The following is a 12,875-nucleotide window of genomic DNA, read 5'->3' as shown; positions in this document are numbered from 1 at the left end:
GTGTAAAGAGCGTAAGTGAGCGTTACCCCTGGAGTGTTGATGATGTATGTAGGCATGGGAGATCCTAGCTAATAGCTTAATTTCTTAATACCTATGAATCACATATTTGATAAATCATATCTATTCCAGTGACATAAATATCCTCTGTTTATAAAACTCAAGATTTATACAGTGTTCTCCGATGAAAATTTTCTTCTGGGGAATTAGACATAAGGATGTAATGAAAATTAATGAGAAAACTTGAAAGTCTTCACCACATCCTTCAGACGACTGATGATCAAAAGGTAATGGAGATGAGTTTTGAGGGGACGCTAATACACCAGGATTACTGACTTATACACAAGACAAACAGTTTTACATTGTTTATCCAATCTTTACCATTTCATACAGACTGCATTGCAAAGCTCTTAGCACATACTAATCCCCCTTTAGTGGTACACTGGATGGGTAGAGCTCTCCTTTGTATGGAGGTACATTAAGTTGACAGTGCTCCCTGTGCTTAGCCTGTGTTTGTACATGATGCGATGATGATCATCATGTTGTCCGTGTTTGCTCTCCTCCTGTACACGAGGAAATGAGTCCCCGATCGTTGAGTAGTGGCATGTTTGTGTCATGGTGATACAAGGCTTGTGATGGCGTGAGCCCTGTTTGTGTCAACTTGGCCAATACATCTGTTACCTAGTGAATGCTTGTTCCTGAACACTTATTGAGGGGGCCAAATATTGACTGCTCGCAGTTATTGATAACATCACCACTGCCGTGTAAATACCCCATGTCTGTCATCGTTACTACATGGTCTCGTATCCACAGTGACCATGGACCAATTGCATGACAACAAGAAGGAAGACTACCCTTTATAATTCAAACTCATGTTTACCAAGGGAGCCAGTTTTCCAAACTCTCCTTACCATAATATGTTAAATATCCATAGAGGTTTTGAACCCTCCCTGACACAAAACATACACATCAATAGAGAGAGGCTCTAAACCCTCCATTCAATAGGATTTAAAGGTTCTAAAGCTCCAGACTGCAGGTCTGAGACACCCACAGACATAGGACACGGAGGTTCTGAACTTTCTCTGCCATATTTGAACAGAGGTTCAGAACCCTCCCTGCCACATAACATTGAGGCTATGAACCCTCCCTGCCACAGGACTTGGAGGCTCTTGGCCCACTTGTATAAAACATCTCAACTCTTGAGATTTCCTCAAGTCTAAGATTTCCCATAGACAATACATTGCTTGAGATTTTCCTTAACTTTGAGATGTTTATACAAGTGGGCCCTGAACCCTTCCTTCCACAGGACATGGAGGCTCTGAACCCTTCCTTCCACAGGACATAGAGGCTCTGAACCCTCCCTTCCACAAGACAGAGCCTTTTAAACTCTCACTGCCACAGTATTCAGAGAAATATCTAGAACTCATTTAAAGCTATCAATACAATTGTCTTGTTGTCTTGCATAAAATACGTTTTCCCTTGTATGGGAGGCAGCATACGGTTTTTGATATCAGCTAGCACTACCTATTGCTAAACCCCATAAAAAACTGTGACATTAGTTCCATGACCTGTACCGTTTTACAAGTTGTGGCTTTCTGTTTGAAGTTGTGCACATGTATATAAGAGATAGTTTAAATTGTTGGTATGTATCAGAACTGTAACTTTACCTACAAGGAAACGCACTGCAGGATGTTTACAAATACACATCTGTCTGTTTTCACACCCATCTCATACTGATTGATCAGCCAGATAAGTGTCAGATAATGGGGTCTCCAGTCCTACAATAAATCTGCCTGTTGATTGGCTGCTCTTTAGTCCTCCACCCTCTCATTGGCTAATCTTCCGTCCTTCTATAAATACCAGGGTTTTGATTGGCCGCTGAGTACTGTGACATTGAAATCACTAGATGGCGCTGTCTACAATTAGCCCTGGAGTTTACATTTGTGTGTTTTGTATGGAGCCTTGAGATTGGGAGTAAGGGTACAGTGTTATACCTGGTGTTACAGAGCTGGATCTCAGGCGAGATAGACCTATCCTGCAGTGTAGACACTACAACATCTGCTGCCTAGCAAAGGGGGCTACAGCATCATTACCACTACACAAACCCTGTTATCTTAACTGGTGGGTATAATTATGAATTACCAGCCTAGCTTCTATCTGAACATACAGGTACTTTCCTATTGGAACCTGTCAGATCTCAATCCCCTAAATGCATTCCAGCTGGTCGTAACAGCCCTCTAATCATAAAACCACCAGATATATAACAGATAAATCATATCTCTTTCTCACAAATCAATAAAGATCCTGTATACAGCTTCTCCTGGTACTGGTGTAGCTCTGCCTTGCCTCAGCCATCAGACAGCATTCATCACAAGCTCCAACTGTAGCTGAGGAGCAATTCGTGCCGAAGCCTGGCTTCTCTTGATGTGCCATTTACATTATAAGCTTCTATGACCCAACATCATTATGAGTTCTTTCACTTTTTATTTGAAAAACTAGGAGAACTTAATTGTGAAATTCATCATGATTTGTCTATGTAGTGAGTGCCAAGCTGAAAGCGACTCCTATTTCTGCCTATACAAGGGAAGTAACTATGCAGACATACAGTGACATATGATCTGACGAAATTACAAGCCTAATAATATAAGCAGACTCATAAACAAAGACACAATGCAATTTTCCTTCACCCTATATTTGTATACGGTTCATTTTTTTGTGGATTATTCCAGTGCTATATATTTCACTTTACCATAAGCTTACAGTGGTGGATGATCTGATAACTGTTTTACATGTGTGCACCGTTAACATGCTGCTGAGCAGGGCCGCCCCGCATACTACTGACACCTACTCCAGTGGTATTATGAAGTAATGAGTAGAGACAAGACAGCTAATTGTCTCTTTCTGCAAAAATCAATATATGCCTCCACAACACAGCAACTGCCTTTCACTCAAAACCCAACATCTAATTCACAATTTAATCTTTCAATCTTTGAGATTAAAATCAAATGACATGTTTTGGATTGTTTGCACAAGTTGATGTGCATACATAACCCATTTATTGGTTTTTTTCTTCTTTGCCATTTTGGAGTGTTATTTTTAAATTTACAACACTGAAATGAAAATGTTTATCTTCTTTGTCAATTGACGAGAGCACGCATACAAGCTTGTGATGGCAATTCATCTCGACACCTGTTATACTTTAATTTCCGTTTTAAGGGGATAAACTGTCTTCCATTTATTCGTATTTGTAATTAACCACGAAAGAGATTATTTTAATTGATGGAAATAAGTGCAAAACCGGAGTAAAATAAATTCTAGAAATCACACTTTGATGTTGTTTGTTTATCAGAATTTATCCTGAAGAATCACATTGTCGGCTGTGGTACCATTCAAAGTGGCATTAATTTTAAATTTAAGCTGAAATGAAAACAAGCCATTACAATGTGATAAGCTGAAGATACAGAGTTGTACCAAGAGTAGTGCTGTAGTACAACCTACAGATTCCCTGATGATGGTGTGTTGGACCTACAGATTCCCTGATGATGGTGTGTTGGACATACTGATATGTTTGGTAAGGTAACTGATTACACAGGCAAGTGTCACTATTTTTGATGGGAACCTTCCAATGTACTTGACACTTTCAATTTTATTCACTGGAACAACTTCAACCTTGACCTAATTTATTGGTTTTTACATTAAAGGCTGTAGTACATTTTACTTCTTGTGTTACACAATAGGCTGTAATATTTAGTTTTACCTGCATTTACCAACCCCTGTATAATCTAGAAACCTGCACAAAGTCAACAAAGCCTTAAACATGAAGGCCAAACAGTTCAAAACAGTATAAGGTTAAAGTTCCTAAGTATATAAAACCTAACTAGAACACTGATTGGTCAGCAAGGACCCCACTGTCTTACTGTAAATATCACCCACAAGCCACAGCTATCATTTTGAATTTCGGAATATTGCTAATAATGTGATCGACACATGTTATCCAACAATTACCAGTTACCATGAAGTATGAATGAAATCAGACCACCAGAATAGACGTTATAACCAGAAAGGTTTCAGCCAATCAGTAACTGTGGTGGCCATCTTGTTTTATAGGATCCATATATGTTCTAATTAATCATGTAGACCGTCTACTTGGTAACATTTAATGCCGAATATGAAATAAATCATAAATAGAATAAGAGTCCAAATATGTCTCTACCAATCAGGAGCAACAGACGGTGGCCATCTTTGATTTAAGGATTCAAACATATGATATTATTAATGAAAGATATCCACATAGTACCATTTACAATCAAAATAAACACAGACATGTCAGAAAGAACCATAAAATGTAGTTTTGACAGTATATTAATATCAAACTAAAAGTATTAGTGACCTTGACTTATAGTCTGTAGAAGATCTATGTTAATGAGGTGGGAGCTGTGTCTTATTATACTATATGAGATATATGCTAATGAGGTGGGAGCTGTGCCTTATTATACTATATGATATATATGCTAATGAGGTGGGAGCTGTGCTTCATAGACGACAGTAGATATATGCTAATGGGATGGTAGATGTGTATTATATACTAAAGGTAGAGATATGCTAATGAGGTGGGAACTTTGACTTGAAGGTAGATATATGGTAATATGATATAAGTGGTTGTGCTGTTGGAATATACATTAAAAAGTTAGGACTATGGCGTGTCTATGAAGATGCATTCTAAAGAGCATAGGACTGTGTTATTGGTCTTAGAAGAGATATCAGTATGCGAATGATGATGGAATATTATAATGTAAAGAATGGTGAATTAAATTGATATGTAAATGATGTAGTTAAGAGGTCAACATCTCAATTACGCCTAACATTCTGTGTGTTTATGTGCCTTATTAGTTACTGGAGGTAACAACACAAACATTAGACAAGCCCCCCCCCCCCCCCCCCCCCCCCCCCCCCCCCGACAACTGTCTGGGTCATTGTTATGCACATTGTAGTAGTAAGATGTTGTTATTGAGGATGTTAGGGTGATTGAAGTGTTATTGACTGTTACCGAGCTTCACAGTGCCGTTACTGTCAGTGAAGTAACACACAGACTAGGCGAGACAATGACAGGGTTATATAGAATGCTGTACGACCAGATCTCCGTCTGTGTCGCCTCCTCTAGATTTCTCTGTACACACACGCCGACACCACTTGCTGTGAGACTGTGGTGATATGTATGCTATGCAAACCATTAGGGACTATAACAGTGATAATGTGTTACAGTGCCCTCCAGTGAGAAAAGTTCCTGTTGGGATGTCGTCTAGATTGGATATGGTATGTGCAGTTAACATGCAGCAAATGACTGAGGGTGACTGGTGTTGTCACCACTGAGGGGGCATGTCCACCCATTATTTCTTACACGACAGAGGGAGCATGTATCCCCAGTATTTCTCACACGACTGAGGGTGACTGGGGTTATCACCACTGAGGGGGCATGTCCACCCATTATTTCTTACACGGCAGAGGGAGCATGTATACCCAGTATTTCTCACATGACTGAGGGTGACTGGTGTTATCACCACTGAGAGGGCATGTCCACCCATTATTCTCACACGACTGAGGGTGACTGGTGTTATCAACACTGAGGGGGCATGTCCACCCAGTATTTCTCACACGACTGAGCTTGACTGGTGTTATCACCACTGAGGGGGCAAGTCCACCCAGTATTTCTCACACGACTGAGGGTGACTGGTGTTATCACCACTGAGGGGGCATGTCCACCCATTATTTCTTACACGACTGAGGGAGCATGTCCACCCAGTATTTCTCACACGACTGAGGGTGACTGGTGTTATCACCACTGAGGGGGCAAGTCCACCCAGTATTTCTTACACGACTGAGGGTGACTGGTGTTATCAACACTGAGGGGGCATGTCCACCCATTATTTCTTACACGACAGAGGGAGCATGTATACCCAGTATTTCTCACACGACTGAGGGTGACTGGTGTTATCACCACTGAGAGGGCATGTCCACCCATTATTCTCACACAACTGAGGGTGACTGGTGTTATCACCACTGAGGGGGCATGTCCACCCAGTATTTTTCACACGACTGAGGGTGACTGGTGTTATCACCACTGAAGGGGCATGTCCACCCAGTATTTCTCACACGACTGAGGGTGACTGGTGTTATCACCACTGAGGGGGCATGTCCACCCAGTATTTCTCACATGACTGAGGGTTACTGGTGTTATCTCCACTGAGGGGGCATGTCCACATAGTATTTCTCACACGACTGGGGTGAATGGTGTTATCTCCACTGAGGGGGCATGGTAACCTTGCACATCTTAAATGATTGAGAATGACTAGTGTTACATACACTTTGGGAGTATGTCTATCCTGCGTTCCTGTTACACTTTCATCAAAACGTGTGTGTGCATGACTGTAGGTCAGGGTTACATTATGCACCAGGCGATGGCGGGAATGTGAAGATCTGAAGTGTTAATAACCTGCGATATGCAAGGCTTTGAAGGGTATGCTATTGCTGAGGGGTATGTAAGTGCCCTGGACCTGTAACATCTGTGATTAAGAGAAGTATTAGCACTTTGCAGACGTGTAATACTGATATACGGTGCTTCATTGCTCCATGTCGAAAGTTACAGGGTTATGTGCTGCAGTATATGTAAAACATACACAACCTTCACCTTCAAAGTATGTTTTGAATTTAGGTTACCGTAGAAACAGATGTGTAACCATGACCACAAAGCGATAACATGTCCCATTTCTTACAGACATGCAACCATAAAAGAATATTTAGATGTTTCACACTCAACAGTAATTATATCAATAATGCCACAAATTAAAACATAACTTTAGTAACACAAAGTATCTAAGGAAGTGATGTAATCCTGAAAGCAGAGGTGTAGTTAACAGTGGAGTGAAAGTTATGTTTTTATTCTACATAAACAGAGCAACAAGTCAATCATTTTAATGAATCAGTAACAATAGCATTGAGTTAGAAACCATACTCATAAATTGATAGCCCTTATGATGAGTCAGTAGCCCAATACACTGTTGAGCTAGCCTTGTAATGAGTTGGAAACCTTAATGACAAGTCAGTAATCCAATATAGTGATTACCTAGCCTTGAAATGAGTTGGAAACCCTAATGATAAGTCGGTTACCTTACATAGTGATGAGTAACCCTTGTAATGAGTTGGAAACCCTAATGATAAGTCAGTTACCCTACAAAGTGATGAGTAACTCTTGTGATAATTCAGCAACTAGAATGATAAGTTGGTAACCATAATGATGGGTTTGTAATCTTAAAGATAGGGTAGCAATCCCTGGGAGTAAGTAACAATAATAAATCAGTAACCATAACAAGAGGCCTAGATGGCCTGTATTGGTCACCTGGATATATAAGCAATCGTGGCCAAGTATTCTCATTAAAAATATATTGTAAATAAGTCTACTCGGGGGCAATTCCAGAATTTGTTCATGGGTGTGTCACCATTCTAGAGCTCCAGTTTATTTGACCTTTTATGTGGATTGAATCATGTCATGTTGTACAGAATTATGCTACATACCAGTCTTGGCCTAGAACTTTTTAAAATATTCTTCAATAAAACAGGCTGAAACCGATCATGCAGGGCTTAGTGATAGATCTATGAAAGGTCAGAAAGAATTCTGTAGAGATTCTATTAGGATATCACAATTGAATGACATATGTACACGAAGTTGAATATGTGACCAAGCTTTTTTAAATGTCCTTGTTGCAATAAATGTGTTATGTAGTTGACCACTGACTAACTATAGGAGTATGGTGGGTCAGTCAATGTTGGGAGGGTGAGATCAGCAGTTTAGCCTTGACCACTGACTAACTATAGGAGTATGGTGGGTCAGTAAATATTGGGAGGGTGAGATCAGCAGTTTAGCCTTGACCACTGACTAACTATAGGAGTGTGGTGGGTCAGTAAATGTTGGGAGGGTGAGATCAGCAGTTTAGCCTTGACCACTGCCTAACTATAGGGGTATGATGGATCAGTAAATATTGGGAGGGTGAGGTCAGCAGTTTAGCCTTGACCGCTGACTAACTATAGGAGTATGGTGGGTCAGTAAATGTTGGGAGGGCGAGATCAGCAGTTTAGCCTTGTCCACTGACTAACTATAGGAGTATGGTGGGCCAGTCAATGTTGGGAGGGTGAGATCGGCAGTTTAGCCTTGACCACCGACTAACTATAGGGGTATGGTGGGTCAGTAAATGTTGGGAGTGTGAGATCAGCAGTTTAGCGTTGACCACTGACTAACTATAGGGGTATGATGGGTCAGTAAATGGTGGGAGGGTGAGATAAGCAGTTTAGCCTTGACCACCGACTAACTATAGGGGTATGGTGGGTCAGTAAATGTTAGGAGGGTGAGATCAGCAGTTGAGCCTTGACCACTGACTAACCATAGGGGTATGATGGGTCACTAAATGTTGGGAGGGTGAGATCAGAAGTTTAGCCTTGACCAATGACTAACTATAGGGGTATGGTGGGGCAGTAAATGTTGGGAGGGTGATATCAGCAGTTTAGCCTTGACCAATGACTAACTATAGGGGTATGGTGGGTCAGTAAATATTGGGAGTGTGAGATCAGCAGTTTAGCCTGGACCACTGCCTAACTATAGGGGTATGATGGGTCACTAAATGTTGGGAGGGTGAGATCGGCAGTTTAGCCTTGACCACCGACTAACTATAGGGGTATGGTGGATCAGTAAATGTTGGGAGGGCGAGATCAGCAGTTTAGCCTTGACCACTGACTAACTATAGGGGTATGGTGGGTCAGTAAATGTTGGGAGGGTGAGATCAGCAGTTTAGACTGCTTCAGTTCTTACTGACACTTTACTCCTATAGTGGATCAATGGCTCGGTGCATTATCTCACATGTCTGTGCTGACCTATACCTGCTGTGATTGTTTATAGTTTATACATGTAATTAGTGACCATGTAAACAACAACAACATCCATACACATACTCGCCAACTCGCCTTATTTAAGGGGGGGGACTCCCAATTATGGTCCCTAAAATTGAGCATTTTTAACCTGTGAATTTGCTTAACTGTTCCTATTTTCTAAGATATGGTGATTTCAAGGGAAAGAACATCTCAAAAGATGCCATTCAAAAGTGTTATTTTTCCCTAGTGTGTACATACACACATTTCATTTATGCTTGTAATTTTAAGTACTCATTATCTCCCCCATGAAAATTTCAAAAAGATCGCAAGTATGCATACAGTGATTGTATGATAAGTGATTAGATGTTTCTATGGATACATACCGAGTCTTCCTCTGTCCACTTCTTCTCTATGCTGCGGAGGGCAGGTGACTTGACCAGTGCCTGAAGACCCTTGCCTGTGTCATACGTGTGGCGGTGCAGCTGTAAATACATCAAGGTTACCGCAAGCGGTATATAATACGCCCGTCACACATTGAATGAGCAGTTGTTTGTATGATTGAAATATATGAAGTATTTGTGAGTAATTGATATTAAAAGAGAAATCATTCAACATAACTGGTAGATCAATGAGTGCAATACAACATCATGGAACGCATGCATCGCATTAATGAAACCAAGGGTAATAACTCCAGTAATTACGGTCGGATAATGGCGGTTATCAAACTTGTCCGTGGTTTCATGGTAATTAACCTTGTTGTGAAGTTTGAAGTTAATCCGTTAATAATTACTCGAGATATCGAGCGGACACTGTTTCGGCAAGTCCATAAAGGGGCATAACTCCACAAATTATGGTCGGATAATGGCGGTTATCGAACTTGTCCGAGGTTTCATGGTAATTAACCTTGTTGTGAAGTTTGAAGTTAATCCGTTAATAATTACTCGAGATATCGAGCGGACATCGTTTGCCCGCCCGCTCTCGTGATAACATAATACGTCCCCGTCTTTGACGGGCGTATAAAAATATGGTCATCTCTCTCTTTAATACATATTGCTGATCAATTAAATTTCTCCTTTGAAATTGCATCAACATTCAAGTTCATGCATATAAAACTCAACAATATTCTAATTCACTATGTCAAATTTATGGCACTTACGTTCAACAGTCTTGCAACTAGTTGCTGTTTAAATTGTTATTGTTACAGCATTGTGATTTTCAATTATTTCTATTTCAATAGCAAAACGGCACAGAAGTATGAGCAGTAACCATGGTAACTGTGATAGAGGTATATACCGTATCCATGGCATTGATAGTGGTCTCGTCCATAGAAGCGGCCTGACACCCGTCCTCGGTAGAACCACCGTCACACATCCCAGCAAACGCTGCTACACTCCTGTAAGACAATCATCATATACATTTAACCGTTCATCAGTTATCATCTAACTGCATTTCTCTATGAATCATATTTAAACAATTTAACTTTATTTATTTTACAACAATCGCAAAACATGTTCCATCAACTTACATAAATCATTTTTGCTGGCCTTGATGATAGTGGACATGGGAGCTTAGTGTGGGAGGAAACCAGAATACCCAGAGAAAAGCTATGTTTCTTTTAATCACTTTCTATGGTCAGGATTATTGTGCCCAAGGGGTCTCTTTTTGTGGGAGGAAACCATGGTACTAGAGAGAAAATCCATGTGGTCGGGAAGGTGACCCATACGCCTTTTCGCGTTCGATCAGGGATTGAATCCCGGGCATTTTGGTGAAAGGCAGGTACGCTATCCATCACGCCACCAGACCATATATAAACTAAACCCTGGATCTTCAACCAGGGTCCTACAAGTCCTTTACACCCTGAATCTGCACAATCTGCAGTCCTGTTCACTCTTCGAAATACACTGTGCATCTGGTGGTAATTGGTTATAGGATAGGTTGTCGAGTACTTGATAACACAGCCAATTAATTTCCACCAGGCAAAATAGATGAACCATTTGTTTCTTTTTGTTACATTCTGGTAATAGCAGGTAATTAAACTACGGCCTTATTCTAGTTACATGACAATACTAGTTATCTATCTTGATTACATTATAAAACAGTTTTGGTTACCTACCTTGCGGCTCGCAGGTACATCATCAGATCTCCATCCATGACGGCATTGGGCCGCCATCGAAGCTCCTCCCAACGCTCCATTTTTTCGGGCATCTGTGATGGCATGACATCTCGCTTTAATTCGGGTAGGCGAGCCTGGATAGAAAACACAGCTTTTAATATATTTCATAATATAAGTAGGAGTGATCTAAAAGTTCTCTGTGGATTTCCAACAGATCTCTGTGTGAATGGTTCTTTCTGACTTCACGAATGCATGTTTATAATGAATCCCTGACCATTTCTTTTTGTGGACTGTCAATTATGATCACTACTATGGAGTCTCACTGTCCAACCCGAATCTCTCTTCTGGTCGCCAGCCCATAGTTGTATATCTTGCTTCCCTTGTGTTATTCTCCCCCTTTCATTGCTGCCAGTCTCTTGGGTTTTGAACCTACCTTATGACTCTGTCCCACTTGAATTTATGGTTGTCACTCTCTAGTTGTACACCTACCTGATGACCCTATCCCACCCGCCTCTCCCCTTATGTGGTCACCAGTCTCTAGTTGGTTCCCTACCTGATGACCCTATCCCACCAGACTCCCCCCTTATGTGATCACTTGCTTCCCTTGTGTTATTCTCCCCCTTTCATTGCTGCCAGTCTCTTGGGTTTTGAACCTACCTTATGACTCTGTCCCACTTGAATTTATGGTTGTCACTCTCTAGTTGTACCCCTACCTGATGCCCCTATCCCCCCCGACTCTCCCCATGTGTGGTCACCAGTCTCTAGTTGGTTCCCTACCTGATGACCCTATCCCACCAGACTCCCCCCTTATGTGATCACTTGCTTCCCTTGTGTTATTCTCCCCCTTTCATTGCTGCCAGTCTCTTGGGTTTTGAACCTACCTTATGACTGTGTCCCACTTGAATTTATGGTTGTCACTCTCTAGTTGTACCCCTACCTGATGACCCTATCCCCCCCGTCTCTCCCCATGTGTGGTCACCAGTCTCCAGTTGGTTACCTACCTGATGACCCTACCCCACCCGCCTCTCCCCTTATGTGGGCACCAGTCTCTAGTTGGTTACCTACCTGATCACCCTATCCCACCGAATCTCCCCTTATGTGATCACCAGTCTCTAGTTGTACACCTACCTGATGCCCCTATCCCACCCGCCTCTCCCCTTATGTGTTCACCGGTCTCTAGTTGTTTACCTTCCTGATGACCCTATCCCACCTGCCTCTCCCCATGTGTGGTCCCCAGTCTCTAGTTGGTTCCCTCCCTGATGCCCCTATCCCCCCCGCCTCTCCCCATGTGTGGTCACCAGACTCTAGTTGGTTACCTACCTGATGACGCTATCGCACCCGCATCTCCCCTTATGTGATCACCAGTCGCTAGTTGGTTACCTACCTGATGACGCTATCGCACCCGCATCTCCCCTTATGTGATCACCAGTCGCTAGTTGGTTACCTACCTGATGACCCTATCCCACCAGACTCCCCCCTTATGTGGTCACCAGTCTCTAGTTGGTTACCTCCCTGATGACCCTATCCCACCGAATCTCCCCTTATGTGGTCGCCAGTCTCTAGTTGGTTACCTACCTCATGACCCTATCCCACCCGACTCTCCCCTTATGTGATCACCAGTCGCTAGTTGGTTACCTACCTGATGACCCTATCCCTCCCGACTCCCCCCTTATGTGATCACCTGTCTCTAGTTGGTTACCTACCTGATGACCCTATCCCTACCGGCTCCCCCCTTATGTGATCACCAGTCTCTAGTTGGTTACCTACCTGATGACCCTATCCCACCGAATCTCCCCTTATGTGATCACCAGTCTCTAGTTGGTTACCTACCTGATGACCCTATCCCACC

General features: G+C 42.1%; 1 protein-coding gene across 6 annotated transcripts in view; it reads right to left on the bottom strand.

Moving 5' to 3' along the window:
• The window catches only part of LOC110446177 (arginine-glutamic acid dipeptide repeats protein-like), a 183,904-nt gene that overhangs the window by 49,243 nt on the left and 121,786 nt on the right, over positions 1-12,875 (bottom strand). For all 6 annotated transcript variants that reach the window (XM_021491193.1, XM_021491195.1, XM_021491194.1 and 3 more), the window contains 3 exons: positions 11,027-11,160; positions 10,207-10,306; positions 9,297-9,395 (listed from right to left, as the gene is read on the bottom strand). In XM_021491193.1, the coding sequence (XP_021346868.1) occupies positions 9,297-9,395; positions 10,207-10,306; positions 11,027-11,160 (333 nt within the window). The remainder of the gene's footprint in view (positions 1-9,296; positions 9,396-10,206; positions 10,307-11,026; positions 11,161-12,875) is intronic.

This window comes from Mizuhopecten yessoensis, unplaced genomic scaffold (genome assembly GCF_002113885.1).
Source record: "Mizuhopecten yessoensis strain PY_sf001 unplaced genomic scaffold, ASM211388v2 scaffold2599, whole genome shotgun sequence".
Taxonomy (NCBI): domain Eukaryota; kingdom Metazoa; phylum Mollusca; class Bivalvia; order Pectinida; family Pectinidae; genus Mizuhopecten; species Mizuhopecten yessoensis.
The sequence above is the reverse complement of the archived record's forward strand: the minus strand, read 5'-3'. Positions and strand labels throughout refer to the sequence as shown.